Source organism: Vespa mandarinia, chromosome 2 (assembly GCF_050613455.1).
Source record: "Vespa mandarinia isolate Hongniang chromosome 2, ASM5061345v1, whole genome shotgun sequence".
NCBI classification, from domain to species: domain Eukaryota; kingdom Metazoa; phylum Arthropoda; class Insecta; order Hymenoptera; family Vespidae; genus Vespa; species Vespa mandarinia.
In genome coordinates, this window is record NC_140811.1 from 13,510,001 (window position 1) to 13,531,402 (window position 21,402).

Sequence of the window (21,402 nt, forward strand, 5' to 3'; positions counted from 1 at the left end):
TACAACATATCTATAATATATTTTGATATATGGAATATATTTAAGAAAAATATGATATATATACGTTATAATATATCTAATATCTATTATTCTGAGAAGGGTTTGTCGAATCGGAGAAACAAGACTATCATCAATGAGATGATCCTAGCTTGTCCTACAACTTATAGCATGATTGTGTGTATGTATGTGTGTGTAAGAGAGAGAGAGAGAGAGAGAGAGAGAATGTATATGGAGCTTACGTGTAGGATGTATAGGCTGTGACAGCATCCGGTGATCAATGGGCACGCTGCGACAATATGCGTCCTTGCAGCATTACGTTATGCATTGCGCGATTCACGCACATCGCACACCGTCGACTGAATCCTCTGTGACACATCACCCACGCCTATATCTCACCTCTTACAACTATCATTCGTGAGAATGAAAATCCCTTTGCGTAAGATCTTGTGTGTCCTGTTTTAAGAAGATAAATTTGACCCACTTTCCCATAGACACCATCTTAACGTCTTTCGAAACAAGACGGTCTTGTCGATCTAATATTCCACAAGGATTACTTCGAGTATACTCATCTGTTTCACAAATGATGAATTCGTATTAGCGATGTGTTCTCAATGTTCGTTAAGCTCTCTCATCGTCGTTCGATAATCGACTCGACATGTAACGAATGATGTACACGATGGGTAACAACGAAATAGGAAAGCGTCGAGAGGCATACTCTTTCTCGATAAATCAAACGGAAATACGAGACTAAAATAGATCATCCATGAACGTACAGGATTTATTTTCTTCTTCCTTTTGAAAGTCTTCGTTTCTTCCTTGGTGAGTATTTAGAATAGATACGAATAGTGAAGAAAGACGAAAGGAATCAAAGGAATGGGGAGAAAAAAAGAGGGTAAGCTTGCCTCTGAGCGATGAGAAAGATGGAGAGCCGGAAAGAGTGACAGAGAAAGGTAGAGAAGAGATGGAGCATTGTCGTCGGCGATCGATAGAGAACGCGCACATAACGTGCTCACGGCGGACCACGAACAATACCAATGTAATAAACCGCTCCATTTACCTCCTCGTATACGCATACATTTTCCGCGTCAAGATAGCTTTTTAACAGAGGCGAAGGGGAACAAGGGAGTACGGGTATAACAACGTGCAAACGAGCCTTCGAGATTTACGTTAGTTTAGTACGATCTTTATGTCCTGGGATAAAATTACGACTGCGTGAAACTAAATAGAACGAACAGTCAAATTTTTACTATGACGATGTATCCTCGATTCCTGTTGTTCCTTAAGTTTATAACGAAAAAAAAATTATAACATAAAACATAACTGATAACTTATTCTAAAAATATTGTTGACAATTTCAATCGCATTTAGTTTTATATATAACATATTTACGTCAAAGTAGGTGTTAATATTTCTTCTTTTCTTTTTTTCTTTTTTCTTTTTTTTTCTGCTGCAGGTAAGAAACACAGATACTCGAACTTTCACCACTGCTTTTCTGTTATTTATCAATTGAATCTCAATCATCAACGTTACTTGAGTTTACATTAAATTTCTCATAGGAACGTCTTGCTTTGGATACCTTCTAGTTACGAAGAGTATTCTATTCTATCGGAACTATACGCAAACGACGAGTAATGGATACGTTTATATGGTTGCTCGAGCATAGTCTACACGCGATAACCCACGCGGTTCCTTGTGGACACACTAGACACCGCGATGCGGAGGAGTAAGCTAACAATTACGAGAGGACCACAACCTTTAGCTCGTTTGCGCAAAACCATCTCGAGTATCTTTACCGATATATCCAAGAGAGAGAGAGAGAGAGAGAGAGAGAGAGAGAGAGAGAGAGAGAGAGAGAGAGAGAAAGAGAGAGTGAGAGAGAGAGAATTGTAATGCCTCTTTGCGTACCACAGTCCAAATACGAACGCTTGTCCTGTATCTGTTAGGCTAACAAACGTAATAACTTGATAAACGAATACAAGTAACCAAAATTTCTCACAATTTAGATCGAGATTAAAGATTGGCAATCATTCTGAAATAACAAACACCTCACTTTAGGACATCTTACATTGATAATTACATTCATCTAGATGCTATAATAATTTCGGACTACATCGGTTCTTCTTCTTTTTCTTAGATGTGATAGAAATTCATTGAATATTTCTCTTCTTTGTTTTTTTTTTTTTTTTTTTTTTTTTTTTTTTTTTTTTTTTTTTTTTTTAATGATAATAACAGGCTGATCGTGTCGCTTATCAGTCGTCTAACTCTTATGGCCGACGATGGAACGACGATTTAATTAAGAAAATTCCGAAAGGCGGCAGTTATCCGACTATGGCGGGCTATCCTAGTAGTCGACGGTTGACTAGCTTTGCTGCAATAATTGCACTTTTACCATTTATCTCGTGATATCTTTAAGAACGTTTCTAATTAAACTACTTTCGATCGTTTCTATCGTAGAACACGTAACGATCCGTGGACCGAGAATCGACGCTTGTTAAGATACGGTGTGGTAGTTAAATATATTAGGTTTAACGCTTTCAAGATCGCCGATATCGTAATATATCTATGTATGTATGACTTTCGAAAGGAGACATTTGTCGTTTCACTTTAGACTTCATTCCCTTTGTATCGAATGAAAAGGAAATGGAACTGCGTGCTGAACGTTCGTCTCTTCGATCTAACTTCTTAGCTTTTTTTCCATGTTGAAAGACGAAAAAGAAAGAGGAAAATTCCTGCTAGGGGGAACAATAATGAGATTCATGGGTTTTTAAAATGAAAATTTCTTTCAGTGAAAAGGATACGCGGGACGAAGATCCAGGTACAGGAAACATTTTGTAGAATGCCTAAATTCTGCCTTTCGATAATTTAACTTTTTCTACTGTGATCTTTTCCGTAGTAATTCTGATTAAGTCAAATTTTAATAGCTTCATTAATAAAATGAAAACGTAATATTTCTTAATTTATTTATAAGGAAATATATGATAAGTAAGGGCTGATCGTTTCTCGATTTTTAATTGGATGTAAGTATTATAGAAAACAAAAAAAAAAAAGAAAAAAAGAAAAAGAAAAGGAATAAGATTTCGCAAACTCAATTGTCGTAGCCTTTTCAAAGTTTCTTAAATCCTGATTTGATTTTCTTTCCGAATGATCGTTAAAAGAGATTCATAAAAATTGACGAAGGGAACTTTCTTGCGGGCCATTAAGCGGATATCCATAAACCCTCGAAGCTTGCGGTAATTATACTAACTATCGTATTGTAATTCATTCAGGTGGTTCAGAACTACTTCCTCGTGAATACGTTGAATGTCTCGGAAGCCGCACTCTAAAATCTTCCGAGTCACTGAAATATTTTTCCCTTTTCTTTTTCTTTTTGTCCTTCTTTCACCTCGCCTTTCCAATGAGAGAGAATCTTCTCTTTTCTTTTTTTTTCTTTTCTTTTTTTTCCCCTTTTTTATTACTTCCCTACTTCATCTTCTTCCTTCCTCGCTTCTTATTGTCTTGGCGGCGAATTAGCGATGAATTTAATAACGATTTCAATAGATACCAAAGTGAAAACGCATATTCGACGAATAATCGAATAAATATTCTCAATTGCCGACCCGACGTGCATTTTTTTTTATCTCCCTTTCTTTCCTCCGATCTCATTTCCGTGAAAGAATTGGTTTTATCTTTTCTTTTCTCCTCTTTTCCGACGGAACGAAATACTCGCAGTAAAGCTGGAACTCTTCCTCTTCTTTAATTGAGCTTCGGCCTCTAATATCACGACCTTCCAGTCCATTCCAATGCTTGTTTCTGGTTAATGAATTCTGTCTGAAAGTTTCAACATTTTTTCGTATTTAATCGTTAATTTCATCGAAAAAAGAAAATAAAAAGTAAACAAAAAAGAAGTCGTTTCCTATTTCGCAGCTAACAACGATCGAGCGCATGTTTAACTAAATACCCATTTCATTCCGCTGTTTAACAAAATACTTATTTCTTTTTTTCTTTTTTTTTCTTTCTTTTCTTTTTTTATTTCCTCTATGTTCTCTATCGTAATTAAGATAAAAATTTTTAAACAACGATAGAACGATGGAATGTTTCCGAACAAACAAGGCAAAACACTATATTGAATCATATTTAATACCGTCGTCCTTAGTAAAGCTATCGTTTTGTCACTAGACACTATTGTTTGACCAAACTTCTGGCACGCATTGAAGTTAGGGAAGGGTCTAAAAGAAGCGGTTGAAAGTAAAATGGACTACTCGCGAAAAAGAAAAAGAGAGAAAAAGACAGAGAAAGAGAGAAAGAGAGAGAGAGAGAGAGAGAGAGAGAGAGAGAGAGAGAAAGGGAGGGTAAACGAATGTTGATTAAATATGGACCCCCCTAAAGGCAGCTCTTTGGGGTTACAGGCCCCAACCATTGAGTGCAATTCGTGCATTGTGCACGGAATTTAAACTGGTAAATATTCAAGGCACGAGACAGCTGCCGTCATCCATGTGCTACACGTATACTATACGTCTTATCGTATCCCGAAAACAACTCGTTCGATGCTCGACGAGCCGAAGAAGACTGCTGCCGTTCTCCTGATGTTCACTCTCCGAAGTCGCATCTTTCAGTGAGCAAAGGATCATCCAATAGTTTTGCTCGATCCCTTACGAATTTCTCCGCGATCACGTCTGCACGGCTCGTCTTACCAAAATTTATGCTAAACCACCAGAATGGGGCCTTCTGTTGGACGAACGGGAAGAGAGAGGGAGAGAGGTAGAGAGAAAGAGAGAGAGAGAGAGAGAGAGAGAGAGAGAGAGTTGGTTAGTTCGAGGTAGGATATCGATCTTCCACGAAGCTGGTTGTGGGCCATCAAAATTCAAATGTGGCGTGGGATTTCGTCGTAAAACATACGGCAATCGTGTCGGTTTCGTGGTTTTCTACGTGAAGTTAAACGAATTCTTCGAATTATCGTTTTCAGATTCTATGAAAAATGAATGATTTTTTTTTTTTTATCTTCTTTTAATCATTTAATTCGTGAAAAATTTTATAAAAAGCTTCGAATGTTTCCAATTATTTTCGTATTTAGATTGAAATGGATTTACTAAAGAAAATATAAAAGATGAAATATTTAACTACAGTAAAAATTATTTAATATAGGTCAAAATTCTTTCTACGCTTCGATCTTATATATTCTAAAATAAGATATTTATTTTATCTTATCGAATTTATTACAAGAATTCTTCAGACACTCTTTTCTATGTGCACGATATATATTAGCATGCTTTATCGCAGAAAATTGTATCACAATAGCTTCCCCCGATATATCTCTCTTTTATGTTTGTCTTTCGCTCTTGTGTTGCGCGAACCTTCTCGCATAGCCTTTCAAAGGATCTGTATCTGAGAATATGTAATAAATATTCTCACCCAGGTCTACCTGCTCTCTTCTTCTTTTGATTCTCCAACACGAGGAACAAGACTTACGAGGAGTCCATCTGTAACACGGATACTTTCGACACTCGGTGAACGGTTCGAAAGAAGACGGTCGATAAAGAAGCGATTAACATAACAAGCTGCCGCTTATATACTTCGTAACAGTGCAAAGAGAACTATCGAGGCCATCGCGATAAAATGCAACGTGTACTCTCGACTTCTCTTTTCCGCTTACCGTCTCTCTTTCTTTCATCAGTTGGGTGTGAGCGAGACCACGAGGAAAGACAGACTTATATGAAAAGGCCACGAAGAGTGAATTCTAATATTCTACTCATATCGTTTGGGATCACCTCAAAACGAACGATTCAACATCGAAATGGTATCTTTCAACGAAGCAATCCCGTGTTTTTCGCACGACAGATGATACTTGACACACGGTGAGATAACAAGATCTTGACTCCCTATCTCGATGACAAGATCTTGTCGGATTACTTCGTGAGTTGTGTGTCGAGAAATAATGATAAATTGTGAAATAGATAGATGTCGAACGAAGTAAATAAAAAACGCAGAGAAGAGCAAGTGTTTGTTTGTTTAAGTTCTTAACTATGCGTATGGTGTTTTTACGAAAAAATATATATATATATATATATATATATATTTTATTTACTTTCGATCGACGAATTATTCAATTTCATTGGTCTTAAATGAAATGAATTTAGATGTATCAATGGCAGAAAGGGAAATAACAAAACATTCGTCATTTTCAGAGAGATAAGCACATAAAATGCAACTTTCCACGATCATGATTCTTGTTATTATTGGATTCTCGTCACAATTGGGAAAAAATGGAAATGGGAGAGAAATTGAAAGCAATGGGCATCCATCGATGTGAACACTTAAAAATTGTCGATTAAATTCGCTTTATCGAGAATTAATAATCATCGACCAAAAATATCATTTGTTTTCACTTGGATAGTGTTGCCAAAGCTTTTTCCGTTGGATATTTTTAGAAAAATGTTTGAATCATATGTAAAAATAGGAAGTTATATAAATATATATAATATATACATACACATACATGAACTTTGTGAAAATATTTATAATTATGGTAAACATGAATGAAACATTAAATGAATTAAGCAATCAAATAGAATTCGATCTTATAATGTAATTCTATAATAGATTTTATAATGTAATTCTATATTAATGGATAATTATCCTGTGGCCTGTCAAAAGGAAGATAATTACAGATTATTATGTTAATTATGGAATAATATTATAATTACGATCCATTGGAATACGAATAATTAGCTATCCTATTAATGATGTAATAATTTTTCAATCATGAATTATTTGCTTCTTGTTGTTCATCTATTTTTTTATTCCTGTCTCTAATAAGAATCTCTGATTCTTGGATTATGAATCTTTTTTCCTTTTCTCATCTTTGTTACTGAACATTTATTTCCGTTATTTCATCAGATTAATGAAACAAATCTCATATTTTTTATCTTTCCAGAATTTAACGATACGCGATTATAACACGCGAAAGAATATGCGAAACAAAAATTGTATATTACGCACTTTTATTGTTTAATAGATAAATATGACGAAAGGAAAAAAGAAAAAATAATTCGGCCATCAAATTAAATACTCAAAATAATCAAACCAATAAAAAAATAATGCGTTATGCGCAAAAAAAAGAAATATATATATATATATATATATATATATATATATCACTTGCGATCGTATACCATACCGGGTAAAACAAAATAATCGTAAAAATATCTAATGGACAAAATTTTCCGAAATTGTAGGCCATTTAACAAATCCACATTATATTTGTCAACTCGTTGTAATTTCTATATTTGTATGTAATCGATAGAACAAAATCCGATTAAATCCTTTTGGTTTTAAAGCTTACTGAGCCGATGGGGTCCATTGATCGAATAACAGATATGTGTTCCTATTTTTGTGAACATGTAGGTGTATATGCGAGATTATTGGAAGTTGTAGAGAAATGGATAAAAGAAGGAACGAAAAGAAGAGAGAAGAGATATCATTGATCCATACTTCACGAGATATATTCTCCAATACATATACGTATAATATAATGTATTTGGTTTCCTTTGTCGGCATTCGACGACTACATTCCCTGCACCAAATTTTACTTTCGTTTCGAAGATCGGAATCGAAGAATAATGGGTGAGTTTTCGTGGAAAATAAGTTTAATTCCAAATCACAGGAATGTAATATTCCATTTCTCCTATACTCTATGTCTATCTCTCTTTCTTTTCTCACTTTTCTCGCTTTCCAATCATCTTCTTAGCGCAGACTTTAACTTTCTCATATGATCGCCAAAGAAGCCTACACATATTCGAGCTCTTCGCTATCGCCATCAAATTTATATTTCACTTCGTAAAGAACCAACAGGTGCCTGTTTGCTTGGCGTCGAAGTAAAGTGTGTCTGTGGGTGTGTTCATGTGCGTGAACATGTGCGTACATGTGTGCGAGAGAGAGAGAGAGAGAGAGATGCGAGTGCACAGAGTATACGCTCTCACACGATCGCAAGATGGCAATCATTATAAATAACTTAGCCGTAGCACGTCACTCCGGGGCACAATGCTGGGGCCTTTTATTGGAAGGAAAACGGTGACGATAAATAACATGGTAATAATAAATAGCTAGGAAAGTCGATGCTTGGTGAAAGAACGAAGAGAGAGAGAGAGAAAGAGAGAGAGAGAAAGAGAAAGAGAGAGAGAGAGAGAGAGAGAGAAAGAGAGGGGAAGAGGAATGTTATTTCCGTAGAACGGAACGAATCGACTAATACCTACTCTAAAGCGAACAATACGAGTAGGATCCAGTTTGTGAGCTTTCGAGAATAATGAAACTGGATCGATGGTTCAATCGAAACAATTCATTTGGGAAATCGTCGAAACTGTTGGCTTTTCGAACGCGAATTTTGATTTAGATTTTTAGGAGCCAATTCGATAATGTAAAACTCGTATTTCTGAATAATCTCGTATTTTAAAGTGGATAAAATTTCAATAAAGAAATTTTGTTTTCTTACATATTCAATAATATTTAGTATGGACATTGGTTTATTTTTGTAGTATTAATTATATTCTTGAGAAATATACCGTAGTTTGTCACGGTTCATCGTTGAAGTCACGAATACGTTAGAATATCAAACATCATTCGTGATACTTTCAATGGGAAAATGTTCGACGTGCTGGGGATCATTTAAAATTCTAAGAAAGCACTCGAGGCACTAAACGATAAACTATTCTAAATACTGCTCGGTATGACTTGAGAATAAACGACAGTTATTAAGAATAAGTAGACAGTTGTCCCCATATTATTAACGATAGAATTTTACGTTCAATCGGAAAGACGAGAAGCTCGTTTACAAAAGATAGTGGACGTATGTATGTATGTATGTACAAAGAAATAAGGGTATGGTTATTTGAAAGAGAAGGTTTCATTGTATCTTGAAGTAGATGCTTATCCCGGTGTTTCGTTAACAAGCATGCACGCACCTGTATTTGTCTCGATGGGGTTTGTCGAGCACATATTCATCTTCCCCTCTACTCACAACTCTATTTTCGAGAGCAAAATTTTGCTGTGTTTCTTTTCTTAAAAAAAAAAAAAAAAAAAAAAAAAGAAAAAGAAAAAAAAAGAAAAAAAAATTGAAATTCTATCCATTGAGTTTTCGAAAGCAAACCGGTTTCATCTTTCCTTTTCTCTGAAAAAATATTTTATATAAACAATGTGTATATATATTTGTTAAAACCTGTTATGAATGGATGAAGGATTAGTAAGGTAAAAATTTTATTTTGCTTTTAAATTTGATTCGGAAGTCTTCATAACAAGTCAGCGCTAATTAAAATACATCATTCGTTCGTTTTCATTTCTCTTAATGAAATTTATTATTATCACATCAAATAATACATATGTTCATATCAGATGAATTGAATTGAAATAATTAAAAACATCGTTTATGAAATATTTTGAATGTGAATGATCATTGATATCGAAGAGAAATGAGGAGCCAAATGCAAACGATCATATTCCTTTTACGAGAAAGAATTTTAGGATTGGTTCTAACCATGAGAGGATAAATTAAGGATTTAGATTAAGTTCGAAAAACTTTAAAGATTATCTATTCCCAAATGATACGTAAAGATGTTGAAGCTCTCACTTACACACATTACTTTGCTGGTACTTGTGATCTTTCTCTTTCGTGTATAATATACATTGTAAATTAAACTTTTTACTGTTGGCTCACTCAAAATAATCAAACAAACTTATAAAATAAAACAAACTTATATATGTATCTATCTGTCTATCTATCTATCTATCTATTTATTTTTTCTATATTGACGTCATGCATTCGAGCGAAATGACACGTCTCTTCTGTGGCTTCGAGAGACGAAATACGCATCCATTTACGTGCAAATTACTACGCGGTCTCGTATCGTTCTACGGAAGAGAGCGAACCTCTCGAATTGAATATACCGAGAATAGTTTCGCTACCGAAAGCTCGTTCCGGAAACCGAAATATATCTGGTCGACGAAGTCGCGTCGACGAGCGCGTGCGTGCACGTAGAAATAATTAAAGCTTCCCATTTGGGATCTCGGTAAATTTCACCTTTTTCCCGCATACCTTTCTCGAGGGACCTGTTATTATTTTATTTTCGTGAATGCAAAGATATTTTAAATGACTTTATTTGTGGTTACCAACAATACGGATCAATAAATAGATTTCAATTTTATTTAATTTTATCATCAGATGACATATATGTAATATAATATAATATATAATGTATAATATCGGCTATATTTATTTGTATTGATGCATTGTGTATTTAAAAGACGACTTTTGTGAAATAGATAACGAAGTGCATACGATATTCACGAATAGAAAGGTTCTTTGATCACCTTATATATACATATATATATATATATATATATATATATATATAAATGTATATATAAGGTGATCTTATATATGTATATATTTAACCTTCTGTTTGGCGCAAAATGTTACGAATAAATTTTGATCATGATGGTGGCCTCGATTTGTGTTGCGGTGGCCTATTATATAATCGTCTCGTGAGTGCGCTTAATGAGACAGATTCGCGTACATAAAATACTTCAGAGAGGAAATACCAAATATGCGAAGAAACTTGTCGGTGATGGTACTGTCGTTTTAGATCACCGTTTCTCGATACGGCGCGACCAAAATAGGCGCGCGCGCGCGAGTCACGTTCTTCCAGTTACCCTACTTGTACGCTCCTTTACGTCTTTTATGGCTTTTTAAAGCGATCAGGAAGAACGATCAAATGGAAACTTACATTAATGAAAAGAAAAAAGAATAAGATTAAGATTGTTCACGCGTCAAACGATATTTTAATATAATTTTTCGAACTATATATAATAAAGTTCAATGAAAATTTTACCTCGACGCTTCGTAACTTGTTCTTCTATTTTTCTTTATTTTTCATCATGAAAAAGAAGGATAATACTTTTCTATCGAGCAATGCTCCATATTGGCACGTTGCAAAGATGAATATTCAAAAGTGAAAAGCTAAGTGGTAGCGAGAGTACATGCTGTTGCACGACTTTATAAACGCGATTGAGATGCTAACGATGTACTACTTTTTCAAAATATGAAACCCATAAATCGAGATATAAGTGGAGCTCTTGAATTTTTCTCTAAACGGTCCACGGTGAAATTTTGTGAAATTACTCTATTCCATAGCACTTTAAAACCAGAAATCCTTTTACGTGCGTTTCTATAACAGATGTTCTTTAAAAATCGAGAAATCTCATGGTCCAGCGAAGAAAAGAGAACGTGACTAGATGTTATCGTTATATTATCGATGTAATATCGTCGGCCATGTTTCCGGATTTACTTGCGATAAAATTTCAAGTTAGTGTTTGCAATTTACGACCTTGTCACTCGATAGCTATACCATCGAAAAAAAAATCAAGAAAATATCAACCGTTATGAAATATTGCTACTGTGATCGAAAAACTAAATTTAATGTCGTAGAACGACGAAACATTTATATATGTATTAAGTATAATATATATATATATATATATCATATAATGAAACCTATCGATGGAATAGATTAAGAACGAGTATATAGAAGCATCGATTTAACGCACGTTAAAATGTTGGACATGGAATATAAAGCCAGACGCATTTATAGTTGATAGAAGGTGCTGGATAGAAAGTGTCGCGGGAAGCCTTTCGTGAGCCGTCTTAACACGAATTCATTGGGGTGGAAAGACGAGGTTCACCTCTAAATCGTCTTCATGCTGGTCTTCCTAAACTTCGTAATCCCGTTATACATCCGTCAACTCTCTATCGTAAGATTTATTAAACTCTAAGCTGTAAAATATCTCGTATAAAATATATGTAACAATTTCTTATGTAGGATTTTTCAATGGATATTTGAAAAATGGAATAATTTGAAATTTAATGAATATAATTTATTGATAATTAAATTAATAATGAGATTTAATAAAAAAAAAAAAAAAAAAAAAAAAAAAATGAAAAAAAGAGAAAATTATTTTCAAACGATCTTCGAAGAACAGTTTTATAAAAATAGAAAGTAGCCTTTATCCAGGTATAATGACAAAAGGAAAAGAAAATCTCTGATAATCTTGCGGGTAAATCTTCACTCGTTGTAGTATCTATCACAGTGATCGTTCTAGCTTCGCGATGTTAATCTAAAATCGCGTGTTTTGTTGAAGTACGTAGTTTCCCTAATCTCTGGGCGTGTTCCAGCTTCGTCCATCGTGGCTAGAGGATTTGTTAGTAGTGCGCGAGAAACCTCAGGAAAAAATAAATCTATCGTCCGTTTCCATGAATTCATTCCGTAGAATAAAGGGACTAGTTCGAGATGGTAAATCTAGTATCCTCTTTTGACTCTCTCGAATCAAAGCTTTATTTTTTTAAAGAGAATGTTTTTTCAGGTATATTCATAAAGTGAATAAAACTGTCGGTGGGTCACTAGGATATATTCTCGTTTGATCTTGAAAGAAGATCTATTTGAACCCGAATAGAATCATATTACGTGGAGTTTCACGATGAATGCTTTCTCTATAAAGCAAATAAATCCAACAAAGGACATTTGGAAGTAGTTTCGACTGAAATCGTATGTCAGGAAACATTTTTCACATCGTCATCTTTTATATATACCAGTAACAAGATACGTTTGTAACAATACCTTCAATTTTTCGAATTGATTGGATCTCGTTAAAATCACGAATATAATTCCTAAACTATCTGTACATATAAATATATATATATATATATATATATATATTTTTTTTTATTCAAATATTTTAATAGAATATTCGATGGTTGTAATAGACATAAAAATAAAGAATTGTTCAATTTTGTTATAGGTTTCGGATAAAATTTCTAATGATTTTTATTGTTTTTCAATGATTAACGATTAAGAATTTCGTTGAAATTCAATGAAATAAAAGAAAATACGAATAGGAGAAAAAGAGAGAAAGAGAGAAAGAGGGAGAAAAAAGAGAATAGTCGATGAAGTGTCGGAGATATTTCGTGGTACCGAGTTATGATAGCGATTACGTGGACTCACATAAATAGCCGAGCATGCGACACGATGCGTCAGTGGTCAAAGGCATATCTCTTGGATTGATTTAATCGCTGGCAGTCATTTGTCAAGGATGACGTCCGAATGCGGGCGAGTTTCTCTTCTCTCGAGCTGTATGGGTCGTTTCTGCGGTTATGGAAACGCTAAGCATTGAAGGTGATGCTTCACTTCTATGGATATCTTTTACATTGATATATCTCGGTTCGATTTCAATGTTCATTCTTTCGAATAACAGTAAAATTAAAAATAAAATTTATGCACGTTAAATTGCAACGAAAAAGAGAAAACAAAATTTTTATAACGTGAAATAAAATAATTAGTAAAATCGTTAAAGTCTCTTTTTTTATCGGCGTGATCGATGAAAACGAGAAGTGAAAGGAGATCGGTATTTGCTGTTTGGTAGGATACTTTCGTGCTCGGGTTCAAAGGTCACGCTCTCCGGAGCGTATCGTATACGCGAACTTTACGAGCCAAGATAGGTCTCGTTCGTGTTAAAGGAAATACGGAAATGCGCAAGGTGGCCGCGCGTGGACCGGGTTATCGTTTCACGTTTCTCTCTTTCTTTGCTTTCTACTCGCCCGATCGCCGTGCCTAGAGATCTCGACCTAGTTGTAAATATCAAAAACAACGTTGAATTCGAGCCACATTCGAACCATATCCGTAAATACGAAAACGGAGCGTTCTTCGTGGATTCACCGTGATTCTTTTGTACTATTTTTCACTTTTATTTCTTTTCACGAATCATTTACGATACGAAATGAAAATTTACATTCCATTTTCTTTTTGAGAGATCGATTGAATAAAAAAAAAAAAAAAAAAAAAAGAAAGAAAGAAAGAAAGAAAGAAATAATATTTATTTTCTCACGATACATTTGCGAAAATAATTTCAGTGCTTTAAATATGTGAAATGTAATTTTCCATCAGACTTCTCACATTAATATAATCACATAATTATCTGAATGGTTCATAAATTACTTTTACAAGAACAGACTCGATGCAATATGAGGATGAAGGTAATAAGCGTTAATGCATAAGTTTCGAAAATGAGTTCACTATAAAGTGTCTTGGAAAATAGATTCATACAATCTGACGAGTAAGCGTCATTTTACGTTACTTCTCGTCGCTTAAAACGCTTTGAAAATTTTGTTTCGAATAATCTAACCTGTCATACCGTCCCTTTTCCTCTCTACCCTTAAAGCCTCTATGCGCATTACGTCCAACATTGTTAAACTTTGCGCGTTAGAATATGGCTAACTAGCAACGCTCGAACGATGTTATTTCCGGAAAGCGAGCAACGTTAACATCACGAAATTCGTGTTTCTACGACGTCAACGACGAGGACGATGAGGACGATGAGGACGATGAGACAATGAGTAGAACGCGGAAGTTCAAAGATTTTTTTCTACATTTCTTTCCCTCGATTCTCGATCTTTCTTTTATTTCTTTTTTTGTTCTTTCTTTCTTTTCCTTTTCTCTTCTTTTCTTTTTTAACCGTTCTCTCTCTCTCTCTCTCTCTCTTTCTCTCTTTTTCTTTCATCGTTTCTTCGTAGCGATAAACTTCGTTATTACATGGTAAAAAGAAAGAAGGGAACGTCGCTCGGAAAAGTACGCCAGGATAAGATCGAAACGCTATCCATTAGAGCGAAGACAGTAAACGATTAAGGTTGAAAATCGTAATCGAAATGTTTTACAACGTCGTAATAGTCTCATATATTTTTTGAATTCTTTTTCGATAGTTTCTCTTGGCAATTATAGTTCGATCTATTACAAATAAGAAAATTATTCCTTCAATTTATTGAACTCGTTCGTTAAGAAAAGAAACACGTGTAATAACGAACGATTAAACTTTGTTATTGCAATAAAACAAGAAAATATGTTTTAAGTATTTTCCTTTTTCCTTTTATTTATTTATTTTTTTATTTATTTATTTTTTTTTTCTTTTTCCTTTTATCGATATAAAATTGAGCTACGGCATTTGTACTATATGTTACAGCAATCGTCACAATGATTTATGCATTTGATGTATCATCCATTTAAAAATATATTCACACATTACGGTTTTATTCTGCGTAACATGTGGAAACATTACGCTTTTATTCTACGTAACATGAAGTATAAATTTTCGTGAAATCGATCGGGAAGTGCCGAAGTCACTTCCATTCACGTATTCACTTTCTTACCAATGCATTTACGATTCATGTTCGTTTATCGACTGAAAATGTAAATGCGTGGCTCCATGGATTGCGCCTTCGTTTCAAATCTAACATAAAGAAAAACTTCAAATCGCGTCGGAGCATCTAGCGCTTGGGTGTCTTACGTAAATGATAGAAAGTACGACAGGACGTTTCGCCCATTGGTCCGATAATGCCGTGAGAAATAGACGATCGTCCCACGCAAACTTTACGATACCTTTCGTAAAATTGTCAAGATAAGTAACAGAAAGAGAGAGTGAGAGAGAGAGAAAGAAAGAGAGAGAGAGAGAGAGAAAGAGAGAGAGAGAGAGAGAGAGAGAGAGAGAGAGAGAGAGAGAGAAAGAGAATGAGTCGCACCTCTTTTACAAACACCCAGTAGATATTAATGTTTCTTTGTAGAATCGCCCTTAAAGCGATATCTCGAACGTAAAAGCTGCGATGCCTCGATCTCAACAATAGATATGGGTGGTAAGCTTTGATAAAGGACCTCTCGTGTCCTCCTCGAGTGTTCTCTTCCAGAAGGTTACAGATAATAACGGGATAGCAAAAGGGGAAAAAGAAAGGCGACCTGCGATGCGTTTCCGCGTTCGATATTCTTCCGCATTCACTATGAAACGTATTCTTATCTTTAATCAGTCTTTACATTCTATATAGATTTTTCTTATTTCTAGAGAACATGGTTCGCTAGAAACGTTTTGTTTCATTTCACAAGGAAAAATCTGTAAATTATATAGAACGTTTAGTAACTAATAAAATAACGAATTAGTCGATGAACGAATTTATGGTCGACGATATAGTAACCACCAGTTAGTATAGAGGGTAAGGGCGAAATAATTGCGGTCTTGGGATGTCTCATTTGCTAGAGAGAAAATTTCTCTCTATCTATTTCTAACTCTAACTTTAGAGCTCTATCTCTAGTTCTGGTTTTACCTTCGTTCCATCCCCCACGAAACGACGTTTTCACGATCTAATTTCCAGGAGAAGCATTTCCGCATAACTGTCACGACGGTGATAAGCGTCGGTGGTTTCGTCTGTGGTGACAGTACCGTCTAGTTCTGGGGAGGTCAAAGTCGGCTTGCGGTTGAACACTCGTATCGTTACAGGGCTCTTTACCAAAGTTATTTAATGATGGCTCCATTAAATATTTCTCTTGATAAATGTCATTATATGGAGAACGTTTATGATTGTTTTCAACTTAAATGCAATTGCAATTAAAATATAGATATATGATATAGGAAATAATTACACGAAACAGTTTTGAAGTATCGACATATTCCATTCACCATTGAAAAATAATCGAAATCGACGTCGTTTTTGTATGTAAAATTTTACTGAAACGATTTTTTTTTTGCCGTCGTGCAAACTCGCAAAAAATTTTCGCGTCTATCATATAATCCCTTCGCGGATGTGTTGGCGGATTTCCTCCGTTATACACCTCACTCGAAATTCTGATATTGTTTCAACATCGTTCGAACGAGATATATAGTACAATAAGCTACAGAATTTCGCGGTTGCCCGTTCGACCATATAATCGCAAAATGCGGTCGAAGCGAACGAAAATATAACGGTAACCGTGCTCGGAATGAAAAATTAAAATATTTTTTTTTTTTCTATTCTCTCCTCGCTCCTTCAATCTCTTTTTATTTTACTTTTTCATCTATTGACGGTTTGAGGAAAAATAAAAAGAATATTTCTAAGCATATAATCGCTTAGATAGTACGAATCGAACGATACTAGAGAAAGATTACGTAGAACCATTTCGTAATTTTTCTTTTTCTTATTTCGTTTTCATTTTCCTTCTTTTCCTCTAGATTACTATCCAAAAATGAAACGTTTCACGAATATAGAATAGCATTCAAGGTACATACATATATATATATACCTATTGGCCGCTTGTTCCTTGTCTTTATTCCTTTCACCGTCGTTCTCTTGGCGTTCTACTATCCTCCTACCTACCCTCTGTAGCCCTCCTTCGCTTTTCTACCTACGCGGCGTCGCAATTCACACTCAATTTAACCGGCAAAAAGAGTTCCTCCGCCGTGCATTGTTGCGACCTCCGGTACTGTCGAGCTTACCTTCGGGGCTTCCGCTACTCTCCCATCCACCCTCTATCCCTCCAACCCTCTTCTCTTCTCTTCTTTTCTCTTCGTTCCACTTCTCTTTCTTCTTTATTCTTCGTTTTGCTCATGGAAAATGCTCAAAGCTTTTCCGAACTCATCGGCACGAAAGAGCGATAGAGAAAACCGTTCTCGTTGATTTTCCTACGACATTATTGCCGAACCTTCAAAGATTTCTCTCTACTCTACGTTCCTTAGTTTCTTTCCTTTACTTCAACGTTTCTCTCTTCTCTTTTCTTGTTATGTCTTATACATTTTCCACTTTCTGCCAGCCTTCACAACGTGAAACATTCAAAGATGAAATGCTTTTTCCCCTTCTAACAGTAGTCTCCATCTCGAGAAATTTACAAAAGTTTTCGCTTTATCCAAATTCTTTTATGAAATCTTTTTATGATTATTTTCCCTTTGATTTCCTTTTATTTTGACAAATATACCGTCATACGGAATGATTTCAAAATCAAAGAAATTTAAATACTAACTTTTGTGTATGTGTATGTTTGTATATATATATATGTCAGAAGTTAATAACTCAATGTCCTTATAACATTATTAATATAAAATCCTCAATTTGTGTTTTTGCAATTTCTCAAAAATTTGACTATTTTTGTCCAATCCAAATGAACTTTCGTATAATTCCTCTTTATGATCCAACGGAAAGTTTGATTATTTAACTTGCGGAAACAGTAGCTATAAAACAAATTACAAGGCTTTAAACGAGAGAGAGAGAGAGAGAGAGAGAGAGAGAGAGAGAGAGAGAAAGAGAGAGAAAAGGTCAGTGTACGACCGACGTAAAGAACGAAGTTAGAGATAGAGAGAGAGTAGGAAATTATAAAATTGGTTACACTAGAAATGCATTCATTGAGTGATCTATGATTTGTGATTTGTGATTTATGATTTATGATCTGTGTTCCCTGTTCCGTGTTCTGTTCTTTCCGAAACAATTGACAATAGAATTCAGCCAGCGAAAAATGTTTATTTTACATGTCGAATCGTAGAACGTCACATATGATCTGAAATACAATAATTCGAATACTTGATATATTACTTCTAAAAAAAAAAAAAACAAAAGAAAAAAGTACAAAAATGTATTTTTTTAATTCGTCATGCTTAACGGGGATATATACTAGTTCTAAATAATTTCTATTCTTCGATCATCAAACTTTATTAAGCATGAACATGGAAGGCGCCAAGTTGGCGCTTGGAATTCTTCGTCTTCGTTTTACCTGGTCGTACCTGTGTCTCGTTTATCGAGCACGTTATTACAGATGAAATTATGGCGGCAGCGGAAATATCAGGATGCAAGGAAAATGCATCGCCGTTTAAATGCTTTTTATTACGTTGCTTTTGAATCACGACGAGCGTGTAATTGGAAAGGTTTACGTCTCCCTTGGCAAAGTGAAAAGGGAAATCGAGGAAGTCTTATCGTTAGGAAGCTCGTACTTTTGTAAAGCTACCGGCGCCTTCTCGCTTTCTCTGTGAAATTATGAAATTCCTTGTCCTTTGTTTTTGCCGTGACGGAGTAATTTCTATCGCACGTAGGTCGTTGACATCAAATATTTGTGAATATGCATTTAACGCCTTGATGATGGAAAGGTTTATATTAAAATTTCGAAAATTTCATAGTTCCGTCAAAAATCAATGAAATTCTTTCAATAATAATTGAAGAAGTATATTTGTCGAAAGAAGGATTGAATTTAGACTTCTCGAAAATAAAGTATCAAACGGGACAATTCGTTGATTCGTTGGAAGCAGAGCGTGAGAACATCTGTGAAAGAGACAGAATGAAGAGGATTAAAACGCGAACGAGAGAAAGAGAGAAAGTGAGGGTGATTCGGCGGGATCAAAAGATAGGCAGAATCGCAAAATCGCTGTCCGATTCGTGTTTCGTGACGCGGCCTACGTTATCGAAGTTCTGTGACAGAGAAACCGTCACGCTTGGACCGAATGGCAGGGCCGATCAGATTCGTGAGAAATCACAGTTAAGCGACGAGCATACGTACATATATACAAGGCACAAGCGCCGATCAGTTCTGTCACTCTGTCTGAACGCGTTCGTCAATCCGTAAAACGAAATCCTGGAATTAGTATCTATCGTTCTAACCGAACAATGGACCCATTTTATCGTCTTTCTCTATATCTGCTTCTTCTCGTTTTTTAATGAATCTGGTAACGTGTTATACACATATCTTTTAATTCCATAAAATTCAAGATTGACCTCGATTATTACCATGATTAATTGCTAATGTTACACATCAGATAATTATGCATCAAAATTAGCGGATGAATTTATCTGGAAAAAGATTCTTTACATTTTCTTTATTTTTTAAGACAGGGCAGATTCGAACGACAGATCACGCGACTGAATAATTTATTGTAAGGTGGAATCACATTAAAAAGATCGATAGGTATTTAAAAAGAAAACATATTTTAATTTTCGTGATATCTAATTCAAAGGTAATATATCTCTATGATTCCTACATCGAACGTACCCGTAACATTTTCATTCATACCTTAAAAACGTCGTCGTGATCGTTCAATTAGAAGTCGATAGCTATTATCGAAGATAATCCAGATTTTAATTCCTAATTCTCGATCTATTTCTCCGTGCACGTGTTTCGTCCATTATTCGATACTAAAAAGGAGAGGAAAAAATAAAATACGAGTCCGTTTATTCTACTTTGTTTCTTGTAATTGAAGAAAAATATTTGTAAGAACAAATTTTAACTAGAAGATGTCCTTTGTTTCAGATATCGAAAAAAATAAATGATATAAGAAAACTGAAAGTGATATCTCGAAGAATCGGAATTCTCTCTTCGTGGAAGCTCGACGTAGACGTCGCCGTAGGAATTCCATCGACGATGAGCTAGCGACACGATGAGGAGGATGAAGGAGCGCGCGCTGCTCGCCTGGCCATGGTTGTGGCTGTGGCTGTTCGCAGCCACGCCAGGTACGCCGTCTTCCGACGCTTCCATCCAGAGCACTCTCTTCCCTATATCATCGTCAAACATTGAAGGCGTAGCACCGAAAACGTTATCCTTCTCGACGATCGGTACTACGACAGCAATGACAACGATGCTGTCTTCGTCAACAACGGCAATGATGTCGACAACGACGCAGTTTCCAATTCCGCCGACTATTACGAGTGTCGCAACGACGGCATCGGCACCTTTTACAGCAGAATTGAGTTCCTCGCCAAGGTACAAGTTTGCGTTTACGCGATCTCTCTATAACGTTTCGATTCCCGAGAATTCGATAGGAAAAACATATGTCGTGCCAGAAGAGAAGATGGGAATAAGATTGAACAATCGTGAAAGTGGCCATGTAGAAATACGCTTTCGTATAACGAGCGGTGATCGCGACAAGTTTTTCAAGGCCGAAGAACGCGTTGTCGGTGACTTCTGTTTCCTATTGATTCGGACTCGAACCGGTAACGTCGACGTGCTCAATCGCGAACGTAAGGATCGTTACGTGTTAGAGGTACGTGCGACCTCAACCAAGCGGGACGGTAAGAACAAAGCGATCGTCCTCGAGGCGGACACGACGGTGGTGGTGACGGTTCTCGACACGAACGATCTCAATCCGTTGTTCTATCCGACCGAGTACGAGGCAACCGTCACGGAGGATACGCCTCTGCATCGGAGTATACTCAGGGTAACTGCCGAAGACGCTGATCTTGGCAGGAATGGCGAGATTTACTACAGCTTCGCCCAAGAGAACGACCAGTTTGCTGTTCATCCGGTTAGCGGGGTTATTACGCTCACGAGACCACTCAGGTATGCATAGGAACATTTATTCTATTTATTTATTTTTTTCCTTCTAGTTAAACTTGGACCTAGTGTTCCTTTTCAAATATCAAGATTGATGCATAAATCAAATAGTGTCCATGCATAATGTAAAAGACAAGTTCTCTCTGCCTTATATATTTTCTATCTTTTAGTTAACACTTTCATCAACTTTCTCATTTACAAGCGTTCCTTATCTTTTATCTGTCGAAACGAAAAATGAAATAGCCATCCTTTATATATATATAAATATATATATATATATATATGTATA

At 35.5% G+C, this 21,402-nt stretch overlaps 1 protein-coding gene across 6 annotated transcripts in view; it reads left to right on the forward strand.

The window, feature by feature from the left end:
• Nucleotides 1–21,402, forward strand: part of kug (FAT atypical cadherin kugelei) — a 298,979-nt gene that overhangs the window by 97,586 nt on the left and 179,991 nt on the right. For all 6 annotated transcript variants that reach the window (XM_035871811.2, XM_035871769.2, XM_035871801.2 and 3 more), the window contains exon 2: nt 20,094–21,119. In XM_035871811.2, coding sequence (XP_035727704.2) covers nt 20,221–21,119 — 899 coding nt within the window. In that variant the 5' untranslated portion in view covers nt 20,094–20,220. The remainder of the gene's footprint in view (nt 1–20,093; nt 21,120–21,402) is intronic.